At 46.9% G+C, this 16585-nt stretch overlaps 1 protein-coding gene across 1 annotated transcript in view; it reads left to right on the plus strand.

The window, feature by feature from the left end:
- Window positions 1-16585, plus strand: part of SLC22A4 (solute carrier family 22 (organic cation/zwitterion transporter), member 4) — a 42425-nt gene that overhangs the window by 23858 nt on the left and 1982 nt on the right. The window contains 5 exon segments of the mRNA NM_001171346.1: window positions 4301-4427; window positions 8450-8550; window positions 11464-11678; window positions 12533-12715; window positions 14957-15092. Of these exon segments, the coding sequence (NP_001164817.1) occupies window positions 4301-4427; window positions 8450-8550; window positions 11464-11678; window positions 12533-12715; window positions 14957-15092 (762 nt within the window).

Genomic DNA, 16585 nt, shown 5'->3' on the forward strand with positions numbered 1-16585 from the left:
TTTTCCAGTGTAAACTCTTGGCATGGAGTGGAAAAGGCATGTTTTTCTTTTTCTTCCTTTCTCCCATAGAATTTGAGAGAGCATTATTTAAAAGTTAATATTATTTTGATTTGGAGGTTTCTCTGGGAGCTCAGTCTGAGGTCAAGAGTGCCGTGTGAGAGTCAGTCCAGAAACACCACCCCAGACTTACAGGGGCAGAGTTGTTTTCTGGATTGAGAGCATCATCATGATCATCATCATCATCACGCCCTTTGTCCCCCTCTCCACGATTGCTTTTGAATTTGTCAGAAAACATGGAGTGACCAGATATTCTCTCTTTTTTTATTTTTTATTTTTATTTTTTATTTTTGTCAGGCAGAGTGAACAGTGAGAGAGAGAGACAGAGAGAAAGGTCTTCCTTTTTGCCATTGGTTTACCCTCCAACGGCCGCCGCGGCCGGCGCACTGCGGCCGGCGCATCGCACTGATCCGAAGGCAGGAGCCAGGTCCTTCTCCTGGTCTCCCATGCGGGTGCAGGGCCCAAGCACTTGGGCCATCCTCCACTGCACTCCCGGGCCACAGCAGAGAGCTGGCCTGGAAGAGGGGCAACCGGGATAGAATCCGGCGCCCCGACTGGGACTAGAACCCGGTGTGCCGGCGCTGCAAGGTGGAAGATTAGCCTATTGAGCCACGGCGCCGGCCCCAGATATTCTCTTAAGACACAGACAAGATATTCAAATATTTTTCTCTGCCTCTTCACACGATTGATTTTTTTGTGGTTTATCTGATGTATATGAAAGGTAGAAAGAGAAAGAGAGATAAAGACAAATCTCCATCTACTGGTTTACTCTCCAGATGTACTTGACAGCCATGAATGAAGGGCCAGGCTGAAGCTGGGAGCCCAGAATTCAATCCGGGTCTCCCACACGAGTATCGGGGACCATCACTTCCTGCCTCCTAGAGTGCACATTAGCAGGAGGCTGGAATGGAGGGTGGAGCTGGGACTCACACCCGTGTGCTCTGCTATAGGCAGTGGGTATCCTAAGTGGCAGCTTAACTGCTGTACCTAATGCCCAACCTTCAAATGAATGTTTTTAATCATCTCTGTTCTCTGGCTTTAGTTGTCACTTTGGCCTAAGAAAGCAATACTTTCAAAATATTTTAAAATCAGCCTGATCACTATACGAGTTTATCTGAAACAGAGGGAGGGAGAGAGAATAAACTGCAGAGCTCTGATGACCACAATGAGGATGGTAGCAATTGGCTCAGCTCAGGACCATGTCCCACAGCATGGAGCAGCTCTGATGGGTGTCCACTGCCCATCCTCTCCCCCTGCCCTGAGTTCCCAGAGGAGAAGGTCCATCCACAAAGAGCTGCTCACTTGACCCCAAGGAGAATTCTTCCTTCTGTTGCCTACAGGCTGACGCATGAGTGCTCCCGTTTATGGTGGGCACCCAATTCCAGCCCAGGACTGCCTCAGAGAGAGGGCAGCACTAACAAGCTAGGTGTTCAACTTGAAAGTTTAGCCACATACTTGTCATTTTCCTATGGAAACTAAATGGCTTACTTTTTTTTTTTTTTTAATTTGACAGGCAGAGTTAGACAGTGAGAGAGAGAGAGAGACAGATAGCTCTTCCTTTCATTGGTTCATCCTCCAAATGGCCGCTATGGACGGTGCTGCATTGATCCAAAGCCGGGTGCTTCTTCCTGGTCTTCCATGCGGGTGCAGTGCCCAAGCACTTGGGCCATCCTCCACTGCTCTCCTGGGCCTCAGCAGAGAGCTGGACTGGAAGAGGAGCAACTGGGACTAGAACCCAGTGCCCATATGGGATGCCGGCACCGCAGGTTGAGGATTAACCAAGTGAGCCAAGGCGCCAGCCCCTAAATGGCTTACTTCTGAACATCTTGTCCTTGAGGGCAGGACTTCCTGAAACAGTGATTGGCAGTCACTGGACTGGGATGACAGGGTGACATTCAGATCTACTGTACACCCTGCTCATTTATGTGACACAGACTCTCCAGCAACTCCCCCACCATGTATAATCTGAATTAAATCTACACAGAGAACATAGTATGCATTCGCATGTAGCACTCCATCAACTTTTGAAATGATCAACTAGACTGGTTTGTTGTTTTTAAGATTTATTTATTTGAAAGGCAGAATAACAGAGAGAGAGGGAGATACAGAGAGAAAGAAATCTTACATCCACTGGTTCACTTCCCACATGACAGGACTAAGCCAGGCTGAAGCCAGCAGACTGGAGCTCCATCAGGGTCTTTCATGTGGGTGCGGGGCCCAAGTACTTCAGCCATCTTTCACTGCTTTCCCAGACACATTAGCAGAGAGCAGAGAGCAGGATCAGAAGCAGAGCAGCTGGTACTTGGCGCTCCAATATGGATTGCTGGCGTCACAGGTGGCAGCTTAATCCACTGCGCCACTCTGCTGGCCCCTAGACTTGAAATTTTGTGCACCTGAGAAAACCAAGGCAGTTCAAGAAGTGGATTTCCCAATGTCCCTGGAATTTTCAGTGAGCTAGAAATGAGAGGGAAATTTGAAGCGAGCCCCTGCAGATGTCTCAAGTTTCCTTTCAAAGACCTGGCAGTGAAAGGTCACAGGTGTGAGCAGCTGGGGTGGGGAAGCTGCACACTAAGAGTCAGAGCCTGTAGAAAGACAAGTGTGGTCCTGGTAGGTATAGCGTGGCTGGGGAGAGACACTTCCCAGCAACAGAGGTGTGTGTGAAGCACTCACGTGTGCGGTGGCTGCTCGTCAGACCTCTGCGTGTTGTCTCATGCGGTAGCCGCCGGTTGAGTGCAGCTCTTTAAGGTAAAAAGTAATTAGGTGTTCATTTCTGAGTCCCAGTAGCCACACTATCGCAATGACCACATGTGGGTGTGGCTACTATACTGGACAGCACAGATATAGGACATTTCAGAAGCTGGACAAAGGAGCTCTAGTTAGGAAGGTAGTGACCTAACATCGTCACAGTTCCTATGGGAATCTTCCAAATCAATCAAGGGAATATTCCAAAAAATGCAGAAGGGGCTCGTTTTTTCTTTTTTTATTATTATTATTATTATTGACAGGCAGAGTGGACAGTGAGAGAGAGAGACATAGAGAAAGGTCTTCCTTTGCCGTTGGTTCACCCTCCAATGGCCGCCGCGGTTGGTGTGCGGCGGCCAGCGCACCGCACTGATCCAATGGCAGGAGCCAGGTACTTACCCTGGTCTCCCATGGGGTGCAGGGCCCAAGGACCTGGGCCATCCTCCACTGTACTCCCTGGCCACAGCAGAGAGCTGGCCTGGAAGAGGGGCAACTGGGACAGAATCCGGCACCCCGACCGGGACTAGAACCCCGTGTGCCGGCGCCGCAAGGCGGAGGATTAGCCTAGTAAGCCACGGCGCTGGCCAAGGCTCGTTTTTTCAACCCATGTGCTGCTAGGCTGAGGAAGGGAGTTGCAGGTTGGCCATTTGTCACGTTGGGTTTCCCTCTAAGCTAATTCCCAGTGTAGCATTGCGGCCTATTCATTATAGGAGGCCTACATATTTGCTACTTTTAATCTATTTTCTAGGATAACTAAGTACTGACAAATAGGTAAGGAAAGCAAGAGAATGGCTCAGAGGGTCTAAAAAATAAAACTTAGGCAAGGAGAAAAGCCTTACATTTGTAGCAGTATTTGAGCTTGAGTTATAAATGTGTATATACTATCTAAGTTAAAAAATTAAGGGTTGAGACTTTAAAAATAATAATAATAAAAAAAGGATCACATCTTCCAAAACCCAGTTTGTCACTCGCTGACCTGGGAAACTTTAAAAGCCACAGGGACGTCTAAAGGAGGCCCAGTGCCCTCACCTTTTTCTCTCATTTCAGGAGGTTCTAGGGGGACACGAGTGCTCTGGGCTTTACCCAGTAAACTTGTGACCATCCCCAGCTCAGGTACCAGGAATCCTCCAAAGCATGGACATGCCAGGAAGATGGTTTCTCCTCTTGGGGGACTTAAATCTACTGGCTGTGCTTCTTTTAGAATAGCCCTGCCTATGCACTGGCTCAAATGTACCCATAGATAAGTCACCCTTTATGGTCTGGGCTCAAGCACAACTGATAACCAGTCTTGTGATTAGATCTAAAGTTTAAAACTTGAAGATGATTTTATTTATTCCTATGATCCAATAGAAATCTTTGGGAGATTCTCTCCCAATTAACCATAAAAAGAAACAAAAAACTAAAATTTTATTAAATTAAAATGATATGGGGGCAGCTTATAGTTAATAGTGTCACTCCCTGCTGCAGTGAAAAGGTATAAACTATTAAAAATTAATTCTAGGTTTATTCCTGAATCTCCACGGTGGCTGATATCCCAGAGGAGATTTAGAGAGGCTGAAGAAATCATCCGAAAAGCTGCCAAAATGAACAAGACAGCAGTACCAGTGGTGATATTTGATCCTGTGGAGGTGAGTGTCCTCAGGTGTTTCCTGTGAGTACCAGCTATGCATTCTTGGCTTTATGGAATTTAGTTTAATTCAGTATTTGTTAAGAGTCCACAATGTACCAGGCATTGTACTAGATCTTAGGAACATAATTGTGAATACATTTTGAGATACAATGCATCTGAAAGGGCTGTTTAAGAATTAAGTCCTGGTCTGGGCATTTGGTGGAGTGGCTAAGACACCACTTAGGACACCAAGAGTGCCCTGGTTTCAGTCTTGGCTCTGCTCCCAATTCCAGCTTCCTGCTGATGCATACCCTGGAGGTAACAGGTTATAGCTCAAGAACTTGGGCCCCAGCCACCCATGGGAGATGTGGATTGAATTCTTGGCTCCTGGCTTCAACCTGGCCCAACCCCTGTTGTGCAGGCACTTGGGGAGTGAACCAGTAAACAAGAGATGTCTGTCTTTCAAGTAAATAAATCATTTTTAAAAATTAAATGCAGCAGTATATATAAACTGCTTAGCAAACAGCAAGTGTTATTAAATATTAGTTGCCTTTGGGCCGACGCCGCGGCTCAATAGGCTGATCCTCTGCCTTGGGCGCCGGCACACTGGGTTCTAGTCCTGGTTGGGGCACTGGATTCCGTCCCAGTTGCATCTCTTCAAGTTCAAGTCTCTGCTGTGGCCTGGGAAGGCAGTGGAGGATGGCCCAAGTGCTTGGGCCCTGCACCCACATGGGAGACCAGGAGGAAGCACCTGGCTCCTGGCTTTGGATCAGTGTGCTGGCTGCAGCAGCCATTGGGGGGTGAACCAACGGAAAAGGAAGACCTTTCTCTCTGTCTTTCTCTCTCTCTCACTGTCCACTCTGCCTGTCAAAAAAAAAAAATATTAGTTGCCTTCACTTTGCAAATTTATCTCCACCTTTTTATTTGCGTTGCTTCAGATCACTGACTCAGTTATGTACTGATGATAAGTAAATGTGCACATTAAGTGAAAAAAAGCGTTTGAGAGCTGGTCCACCCTTGGTTCTGTCCTGTGCCCTCAGCCTTCCCAAAGCCTGCTGAGGCTCTGTGCTTATCTTTAGTATTGCTGTGTGTCACGTGTGGAGCCATAAGGCCTGTGAGCCCAGCCTCGGGGACTCTCCCCAGAGGTGGTGGCTGTGAGGAGGAGCTGGTAGTGCATGGCAGCAGCCGTGCAGTCTAATGGTTAGTGAAGATACACGGTGTGCTGTGCCCAGTGCCAGTTCCTAGAGAAAACAACAAAAATAAGGTGCAGCCCTTATACTAAAGGAGCATAGAATGTTATGAATGGGGCAAAGAGAATACACTGAAGAGATAAATGATGACATCAGGGAGGTGACGTTGGGCCAGCAGTTAGAGAAGGAAAGCAGGTGGCTTGAAGGCTGAAGAGGCAGGTGCAAGCCAGGGAGGACAGTAAGATTCACTGCGATGACTGCAAAAGATGGAGCAGGGTGTTCCGGGCTATAGCAGTGGGGGCTGCTCAGGATCCTGGAAGATTCTGGTGGCTGCAATGGTTGTGTGTGTGCCCTGCGCAGAAGTGTGCACTCGGCTTCCCCAGAAAGCAGACTGTGGAAGAAGCGGGTGTGCTGTGCTCTGCCTGGGGCCTTCATCCACCCCTGGCCTGCAGGACCTTCTCCTGAAGCAGGTGCCCTAGAGGCTTAATTACAGTGGCTCTGAACCCGAGCTCTCAGGGAGATAACAGGAAAAAGTGTCCCTTAATCCTTTGCCTTTCAAACCCTGAAGTCCGTTCCCAGGCTTAGTCATTTTCATTGGAGGTAAAAACAACAGTGGGAGTTCTGAAAGTGTCTGCCCTTCAGGGCTCTGCTGAGTGTTTGTTGGTATTTATTGGGATGTGACCTGATTGTTATCATTGAGAAACTTCCAGTCTGGTTGTAGAGATGAAATGAGAGCAATTCTAACATAGATAAAAGATACACAGTGATGGGTAAGATAGAATTAAGTCCAGGGCCCAGTCACATGCTCTGACCACGCCTTGCTTCTTCCAGCTGAACTTGCCCATTGAGCCTGACATGGACAAGCCTCCCTCCCACTGAGTGCTTTCCTGCTGCTCTGCCATTTCCCCCGCTCACCTCCCAGGACCAGATCCTGTTCAGGAGGTGCAGAACCCTGTGCCAGCACATGCAGCTGTCCACAGTGGCAGCGAGGAGCCCACCTGGTAGCATAGTTGGCTCAGATGACACTCGTACTGATCTCACTAGTAGATACTGTTAGCAGCCTGCTTTTCAGGAGAAGGTAGTAACTTGCTTAGGAGCACACAGCCATTGAGCTGGGATTGGCAACCAGGGTCTCTGGTGTGATGTGTGTGTTCTTAACAACAGTGCTCTGCGTTCTTTGTGTTAGAGGCAGGGCAGACAGGAAAAAATATAGAGCATCTCCACTGTAGAAAGTGACTGGAGTGTCCCTCATTGCAGATGAAGCGCCTTCAGCTTGCTCATGGTACCTGACCCAAAGATATTTTATAGGAATATTCTTGTCTTGTTGTTTGGAAACCCTGCTCATCAACAGTTATCCAAGGAGCTTTAAAAATATGGATTCACCAGGCTCTGAGCCCCAGGAGGGTCAGGATAAGCAGGCCCAGGGTGGGACCTGGCAGTCTGCTCTTTAACAAGAGCCCTGGGGAAGTGCCAAGTGGGAGCAGGGTCTGAACCACAGGTTCTGTCTGTGTGCAGCAGTCTCAGGACCCTCCATGAGGACTTCTTTGTTGTAGTGATGTGGTTATGCCGCAGGGGCTGGAGCTAGGTATTTCTCCAGGTAGCACAATAGAGAAAAGACAGTCTGGCTGTGAACTGGTGAGTGTGCGATTCCCATGAAAAGATAGGAGCTAATACTTGGGGAGCACCTGCTCCAGAGGCAGCCCCAGCGCCCTCACTCTGTAGCAGGCACTTCTTCACCTGCTTTGCTACACCACAGGACCAGAGTCCTCGCGCTTCCTCTCCAAGAGATTTCCCACCTCAGAGCTTTGCAACTTTTATTTTAGCATCAATTCTTACCAGCCTGGTTACCCAGATTCATAGCTCAAGGAAGTTAATATAAGCGGATTTAAAAGGGGGAGAAATGGTATGATGCCACTTAGGATGCTTGAGTGGCAGACCAAAGAGCCTGAGTCTGAGTGCAGCTCCTCTCCCAATTCCGGCTTCCTGCCAGTGCGGATGCAGCAGGCGATGGCTCCAGTACTTTAGTCCTTCCCACCCACATGGGAGAGCTGCACTGAGTTCCCAGCTTCAGCTTCAGCCCAGTTCCAACCACTGTAGGTATTTGAGGAGTGAACCAGTAGATGGAAAGATTCTGTGTATATATGTGTGTATGTCATGCCCCCCTTCGAATAAGTAAACAAAACAGATACAATCTCAAAACAGTTTGGGGCTATGTGACCCTACCTACCCAGTAGACCCTAGGATCCTAGGTCAGTGTAATAGAGCCATCCACAGTGAGACCGTGAGCCAGGGAAGGCTACGGGAGCAATCAGGCTTTGTGTAGGGGACACTGAAGCTGATGTTACATATTTCAAAGGCCAGAGACAGGCATTTGGTGCAGCAGCTGGTTCACTGTTTGGGACTCTCACTTCCCCCATTGGAATGCCTGGGGCTACTATGCTTCCGATTCGGTTTCTTGCTAATATACACCCTGGGAAATAGCAGATGATGGCTCAAGCAGGTGGGTTCCTGCCACCCAAGTGGAGTTCTGGGCTCCTGACTTCCACCTGTTCTAGCCCTGGCTATTGCTAGTATTTGGGAAGAAACAGCATATGGAAGATATCTCTGTCTCCCTATATCTCTTTCCTTGTGCCTTTCAAATAAAAAAAATTAAAAATGAATCACTTGCATACATGGGCGCATTTTAAAGTGTTAGAGTAATCATTGAATTATGTAGATGCCCTTATTCCCCTCAGTTTCCAGACTTCTAAGCATATTCAAGGTGACGTGAGAGTAGCGTGTGTAAGTCATTCCTGTGCGTCATGGCCAAAGATACTTCCTCTTAATCTCATGCTTATTTGCATTATTTTAGCTACAAGAGCTAAACCTCCTGAAGGAGCAGAAAGTTTTCATCCTGGACCTGTTCAGGACGCGAAATATCGCCACAATGACCATTATGTCTGTGCTGCTCTGGTAAGTAAGGAGTGATCTGGAAGTGCAGGTGTGCAGCACCTAAGTATGCAGCCCGTTGTCCTTCCCTCAGGGAAACACACAAAATACGACGAGTGAGTGCCAAGTTAATTAGAAATGTCTTCTTTCAGTTCATGGCACTGGATACAAGCCATGGTGTTCAGGTCTGCAGTGCTGGGACCCTCAGGAGAAGGGTTCCCTTCCCTCCTACCTTTATGGGATGCAGACTAATCTGCCCTGGGGGACAGATGCTCCTTCAGCTCCTGCTTCCTGAAGCTGATCCAGCCACCAACTCCGGTTAAGAGAACCTGAGTCCCCCCTGCCTGGCTTAGCGTCTTGCTCAGCTTTTTACACCTGCCAACAGCAAGAAGCAAGGGCTTATGTGGCACACAGATAATGAACTGACTTTTTAGATTAGATATAATAGTGTGTCTGCCAAGAAATGAAGAAGAGGGACTGGTGCTGTGGCATAGTGGGTAAAACCGCTGCCTGCAGTGCCAACATCCCATATAGGCAGTGGTTTGAGACGTGGCTGCTCCACTTCTGATCCAGCTCCCTGCTAATGCACCTAGGAAAGCAGATTAAGGTGGTCCAAGGATTTGGGCCCCTGGACCCATGTGGGAAACCTGAAAGAAGCTCCAGGCTTCTGGCTTTGGATGGGCCCAGCTCTAGCTATTGTGGCCATTTGAGGAGTGAACCAGCAGGTTGAAGACCTTTCTCTCCCTCTGCCTCTGTTTCTGCCTCTCTGTCACTCTGCCTTTCAATTAAATAAATAACATCTTTTTAAAAAAGTAATAAGGAATAAATGAAGAATAAGAAGAAGAGCCCGTGTAGCCCATGGTGGTCAGCAGAACTGGCAGGTGCAGGCTGCAGCAAGTCTATTCTTAGGGCCATCCTGTTTTGCAATGAGAAGTCAAGGAAAGAGAGTATGCCTCAGAATTCAGCAAGTATGTCGCAGGCTTATGGCCTTCCTCACTGAGGGCTGCCTCATCTTCATACGTCACAGACCTCACAGACGCAGACCCATCTCGGGCAGCAGTTCTGCCTGAGCTGCCTCTGTGGCTAAACATGAAAATCATCATGACCCCTCCAGCAATAAGCTTTTGTTTTTGTTTTGTTTTATTCCTTATGCTACTCCACGTGGTACAGTCTGTATAAAAATAAATCCAGTGAAGTTTCTGAAAACATCCATGCTAAGAATAAGCAGATTCTCCAGGGGATTCCGTAGCACAGTTATTTCTTCTCACAGAGGAGTTTCTCTGTGCGCGTTAGTTGGGGCACAGGGTGTGCACTCTGCCTTCAGTGATGTTCTAAAGCATTCTGAAACCTTCACTTTTCTCCCAAAATGAGTTTTACTAGATCAGAATTACTAGATGTTGACCTCATAGTATCACCTGTGTGTATCTGCTCTTATTTTTAAATAATGAGATCTGGATTTTGTACTCGCTGATGAGACTGACTTTTTTTTCTTCTGATAATAACAGCTCTAAGGAATGAAGAGGTACAAACTAGTCAGGAAATAGTGCGGTTTGAAATCAACCAGTGGGGACTGGTTACTATTGAATACTGGTGTGTGTAGACCGGTACTATCCAGTAGAACTTTGTGCAGTGGTGGAAATGTTTTACATCCATGTTGTCCAGTACAGCAGCCACTGGCCAGGTGTGGTGGTGAGTCCTTGCAGGGTGACTAATTTGACTGAGGAACTGAATTTGAAGTTCTATTTTTCACTTTTAAAAATTTTAGTTTTCATTTGTATAATTAAACTTTTTTTAGAGATTTATTCATTTATTTGAGGGGCAGAGTTATAGAGAGAGGGAGAAACAGAGAGGTCTTCCTTCTGCTGGTTTACTCTCCAGATGGCTGTAAAAGCTGGAGCTGGGCCAATCCACAGCCAGGAGCCAGGAGCAGGGACCAAGCACCTGGGTCATCTTCCACTGCTTTTCCCCACCCATTAGCAGGGAGCTGGACTGGAAGTGGAGCAGCTGGTACTCAAACTGGCACTGCAGGCAGAGGCTTAACCTACTATAACACAGTGCTGTCCTAAACTTTTTATTTTTATTTATGTGAAGGGCAGAGAGACAGACGGATCTCCCATCACTGTTTCAGTTCCCAAATGCCAACTACAGGCAGGACTGGATGAAGCCAAAGCCAGGAACAGCAAACTCAGTCCAGGTCTCCCATGTGGGTGGCAGAGACTAGAGGACTTGAGCTGTCAGCAGCTCCCTCCCACAGTGTGCATCAGCAAGAATCCGGAACTGGGAACAGAATCAGCCCTCAAATCCAGACATTGCAGTATGGGATGTGGTTGTTCCAAGTGGCATCTTAACTATTGGGCCAAACACCAGCACCTATTTAAAATTTTTTTTAATTATTTATTTGAAAGTCTGAGTAACAGAGAGAGAGAGGGAGGGACACACACAGAGGAAAGATTGAGAGAGAGAGAGAGAGAGAGAGAGAGAGAGAGAGATCTTCCATCCACTTGTTCATTCCCCAGATGGCTGCAACATCAGGGGCTGGGCTGGGCTGGGCTGGGCTAAAGCCAAGAGCCAGGAGCCAGGAGCTTCTTTTGGGTCTCCCATGTGGGTGCAGGGACCCAAGCACTTGGGGCATCCTCTGCTGCTTTCCCAAGCACATTAGCAGGCAGCTGGATCTGAAGTGGAGCAACTGGGACGTGAAACTGGAATCAGCTCCCAGATGGGATGCCAGCATTGCAGGTGGCTGTGGCTTAATGCATTGCACCACAATTCTATCCTCCCTTACTTAAACTTAAATAGCCACATGGGTCTAGTGACTGCTCAGAGACAACAAGGTTTAGGTATTTTATAGACTACCTTGAAATTTTAGTGTGACTAAGGCCATCCTTTGGTCATTTTATCTGTTTTTTTTTTTTTTTTTTTTTTTTTTTTATCTTTCAGGATGCTAACGTCTGTGGGTTACTTTGCTCTGTCTCTCAACTCCCCTAATTTACATGGAGATCCCTACTTGAACTGTTTCCTCTCAGCCTTGATTGAAGTCCCTGCTTACATTACAGCCTGGCTGCTGCTGCGCACCCTGCCCAGGCGCTATATCATAGCAGGGGTGCTGTTCTGGGGAGGAGGTGTGCTCCTCTTAATTCAGCTGGTGCCTGCAGGTAAGCAATTAACCAGAGTGAACAGCTTCCCAGAACAGACCCAGGCATGGCTGGGCCATTTGTGTATGAGTCACTGCTCCTTGTTTTGCAGCCTTGACATCAGAGACCATTCACAGGTCAGTTAGACAGGTGATTGTTCATTATGTAATTTTCCATGTTCAAAGCAACCACTTGAGTCAGCTTTCGAGAAGTCACCAGTGAAAGGGAAGAGTCACCCAATCATACCGCTTTCTTGGAGTCAGTCATGATTCCCACTTTCTTGAATTTTTCTCAGTGTTTTGAAACCTTTTCTCTGAGATATACGTTCAAGTGTTGGAGCTGGAAGCACATGCTGGCTCCAGGCTAAATGCACTGATTCTGTGGTCTGAATCATGAAGAAGTTAAATAGCACGCAAAGCGGTATCTGCTTCCTTCTCTCCTTATGAGTAACTTTCTCATATTATGGAAGCGTTAACTCAGTACATTACTGATACAGGAAATACATGGAAATCTGCACTGCTTCATAACAGGAAACAAGATGAAAAGGATTAGCCCTTTTCTTCCAAAATTAAACTTAACTATATTAACATGTTATCAGTTTACTGTGGAACTCTTGAAATAAATAAAAAACAAATGGACAAAGGTCACTAGCTGTGTTAATGACCTAGAGTAACAGCAAGCAAAGTGCAAAGGCACTCCTCACGCTCCATCTTTGTCCATGTCTAATTATTAGGACATTTGAAGATAAAGTGCTGTTTTGGGAAGACCACACATTGATAAAATCATTCCCAATGAAGCAGAAAAGGACAATTAAAGCAACTGAGTTAAGTGTCGCTTCTAAAAGCAGCCCTGTTTACACTGGGTCTCTTTTCCAGATTATAACTTCGTGTCCATTGGTCTGGTGATGCTGGGGAAATTTGGGGTCACTTCTGCCTTCTCCATGCTGTATGTCTTCACCGCAGAGCTCTACCCAACCCTGGTCAGGAACATGGCTGTGGGGGTCACATCCATGGCCTCCAGGGTGGGCAGCATCGTCGCTCCCTACTTCGTTTACCTGGGTGAGATGCACCTTGTCCTTCTGTTCTTTCTTTAAATCTACTTTAAATATAAAAGTGATAGATTTGCATTGTGAAAAATTCAAATGGCATGGAAAAATACAAGTTTACCTCTCCTCTTCCAGCTGTCTGAATTGCCTAGAAGTAGCCAATATTAATGGTTTGCTGGGTAGCCCTTCAGTCATTTTTTTGCATAGCCTATATATGTGCAAACACATATAGATAAACATGCAAATAAATTATATGTAGCAACTTTTTAAAGCTTAACATTGAAACAGAATATCCTTTTCAATGGATATATTTTGTTCTTTTGCCATCTTTTTAATAAACAAAGTCTTCCAATATACATGCATAAATAATTTATTTAAATACACTCCAGAGGCTGAGCATTTAGGTCATTTCTGGGTTTTTGCTATTTATTTTTAAAGATATATTTATTTATCTGAAAGGCAGAGTTACAGAGAGACAGAGGTAGAGAGAGAGAGGTCTTCCATCCAATGGTTCACTCCCCAGATGGCCACAATGGCCGGAGCTGTGCCGATCCGAAGCCAGTGGCCAGGAGCTTCCTCCGGGTCTCCCACGCAGGTGCAGGGGCCTAAGGACTTGGGCCATCTTCTACTGCTTTCTCAGGCCACAGCAGAGAGCTGGATCAGAAGTGGAGCAGCCAGGACTTGAACTGGCACCCATATGGGATGCCGACACTGCAGGCTGCGGTTTTACCCCCTATGCCACAGCGCTGGCCCCGGGTTTTTGCTGTTAAGGTTGAACATCCCTAATGTGAAAATCCCAAATCAGAAACTTTGTGAGCACAGAAACTTCAACAGCCTAGGGTAATACCACAGAAGGGCTTCAACAGGATTCACTGGGATGTAGGATCTGGTACTTCACACCCAGTCCTCATTAAAGACTGTACTGGTGGGAAATGTGGACACACCTTCTCATTCTTTCTAGTCACCTACTGCTTCCAACTCACCTACACTCCCTAAATCCCAGAGAAGACTCTTGTGCATCCTTGCAGACAAAGAGAAACATTTTCCAAAGAGAAACCCCCCACACCTGGACGGAGAGAGTACATCACGCAAGGTGGAGTCAGCTTTCCTTTCACACTCTGGCTGCTCAGCTCGCTGGTGGGGCAGGAGGAGGGAAGGCATCGGTGCCTGATAGGCAGAGTCCAAGAAAGAGCTTTCAGCTCCCCAGCAGCCTGTGCAGTTAACAAAGTAACATGTGATCTCCATGCAGAGGGAGGCAGAATGAGGGTCTGTGATTCTCCTGAGTAACACCGCATAAGCAAGAGGGGGAGGAGGGCTGTTCCTATTACATGTAGAAACAAGACATAGAATGCTGCAAAGAGAAATCTGGGGTGGGCACTGTAGCATAGTGGGTTAAGCTGCCACCTGTGATGCCAGCATCTTTTATGGACACTGGTTCCAGTCCTGGATACCCCAGTTTCTATCCAGCTCCCTGCTGATGCACCTGGGAAAGCAGCAGACGCTCCAAGTGCTTTGCCTTCTATACCCACGTGGGAGACCCAGATGAAGCTCCAGACCCCTGACCGGGCTCTGATTGTTGCAACCATTTGGGGAGTGAAACAGCAGATGGAAAATTTCTCTCTCTGTGTCTTTCTCTCTCTGTCTCTCTGTTATTCTTTCAAATAAATAAATAAATATGTTTTATTTAAAAATGAGAGATAGAAAAACCAAATCCAAGTACATATCAGTCATCATTTATCAGTTCACATACTATGTTTTGGTGTGTGTGTCTGAGATTCTCATGACTCTATGTACCTAGCTCTCCCCTGCAGCTATCTGCTGTAGGCAAAAGCAGAGGCCACCCTTCATTCAGAGTGACCAGACCTGCCCTGAAATATCCCAGCCTACCTCTTCCCCTTGATGTCTTCCCAGGCCTCACCTCTAGTCACCTCCACCTTTAGCAGGGAACTTGGGGAGGAGAGACTTCTGTCACACATGATTCAGCAGTGGTTTAGAGGATACTAGTTGATAGAAAAGTGAAAAACCTTGTGACAATGTGAAATCAAGCAGATAAATTATTATAGAAATGCAAAGACAACAACATATGCAATCAAAGAAACTGCTGTTTGCTTGTTTTTTTTTTTCCCCTTCTGAAAGCAGATTGAAAGCTGCTCTTAAACCCTACTTGTCATGTTCACAAATTGAATTTAGGACTTCAAAAGCATCCAGAGAGTTCCTGTGTTGACCTAATGTTCCCATGTTCGCTGCTCCACAGGTGCTTACAACAGAATGTTGCCCTACATCGTCATGGGCAGTCTGACTGTCTTCATTGGAATTGTCACCCTGTTTTTCCCTGAAAGTTTTGGAATGACTCTACCGGAGACCCTAGACCAGATGCAGAAAGTGAAAGGGTAAGTGGGACTTAACCAAAAGATACCAGATCCCTCGGTAGAAGGCGTTTGCTGGGATACCTAGATAGAGCGGAATGGATGGGCGGTGAGTAGAGAGCAGCCCTATCAGATAATAGCGTACGTTGTCAAGCAGTGGGAATTAACACAGTGTGGTGATGGCCTGGGCATAGAAATCAATGGAATGGGGAGCCGGCGCCGCGGCTCAATAGGCTAATCCTCCACCTTGCGGCGCCGGCACACCGGGTTCTAGTCCCGGTTGGGGCGCCGGATTCTGTCCCGGTTGCCCCTCTTCCAGGCCAGCTCTCTGCTATGGCCAGGGAGTGCAGTGGAGGATGGCCCAGGTGCTTGGGCCCTGCACCCCATGGGAGACCAGGAAAAGCACCTGGCTCCTGGCTCCTGCCAGGATCAGCGCGGTGCGCCGGCTGCAGCGGCGGCCATTGGAGGGTGAACCAACGGCAAAGGAAGACCTTTCTCTCTGTCTCTCTCTCTCACTGTCCACTCTGCCTGTCAAAAAAAAAAAAAGAAAAAAAAAATCAATGGAATGGGGCTGGTGCTGTGGCACAGTGGGTTGAGCTGCTGTCTGCAGTGCTGGCATCCCCTATAGGCACCCGTTCAGGTCCCAACAGCTCCACTTGCAGTCCAGCTCCCTGCTAATGCACCTGGCAGAGCAGCAGAAGATGACCTTGGTGCTTGGACCCCTGGCTCCTGGCTTTGGCCTGGCTCAGCCCTGACTACTGTGGCCATTTGGGGAGTGAGCCAGTGGATGAAAGATATTTATCCCTCTGTCTCTCCCTTTCTCTCTGTAACTCTGACTTTCAAATAAATAAATAAATTTGAGAGAGAAAGAGAGAGAGAGAAATCAATGGAATAGAATACAAATCAGGAAAATTAAAAATGCAAGAATTCAGTGTGTGATTAAAAGCAGCTCAAAATCAGTGGGGCAAAAGTTAGATTTTTTTCAGTAAAAGATGTTAGAACATTTGGCCAGACATCTTGAATCATTAAAATAGTTGAACCATAAAAAAAAATCAAGATGCATTAAAGAAAGATTAAAAATTTAGGCCTAAAATGTAACAAAAATATAGATATTTTTATAACCTTAGAGAAAGTGTTTTTGACCATAATGTGAAAATCAAACAGCCATAAGGAAAAGATTGATGTACCCGTTATATAATTTTAAAAACTATTGACAGGGCCGGAGTTGAGTCTAGTGGTTATGACACCAATCAGGATTCCTGCATCCCATACAGTAGCATCTGGATTTGATTCCTGGCTCCAGCTCCTGATTCCAGCATCCTGCTGATGTGGTTCCTGCAAGGCAGCAGTGAATGGCTCAAGTAGTTGGGTTTCTGCACTCACATGGGAGACCTAGATTGAGTTCCCTGTTTGTGGCTCCAGGCTGGCTCAGCCCTAGCCACTGGGTATATCTGGGGAGTGAACAATCAGATCAGAGCTCTTTGTCTTTCTTGCTCTCTCTTTCTCTGCCTCTAAAA

The sequence above is a fragment of the Oryctolagus cuniculus genome, chromosome 6 (genome assembly GCF_051225735.1).
Source record: "Oryctolagus cuniculus isolate XC-2025 breed Fujian yellow rabbit chromosome 6, ASM5122573v1, whole genome shotgun sequence".
Classification (NCBI taxonomy): domain Eukaryota; kingdom Metazoa; phylum Chordata; class Mammalia; order Lagomorpha; family Leporidae; genus Oryctolagus; species Oryctolagus cuniculus.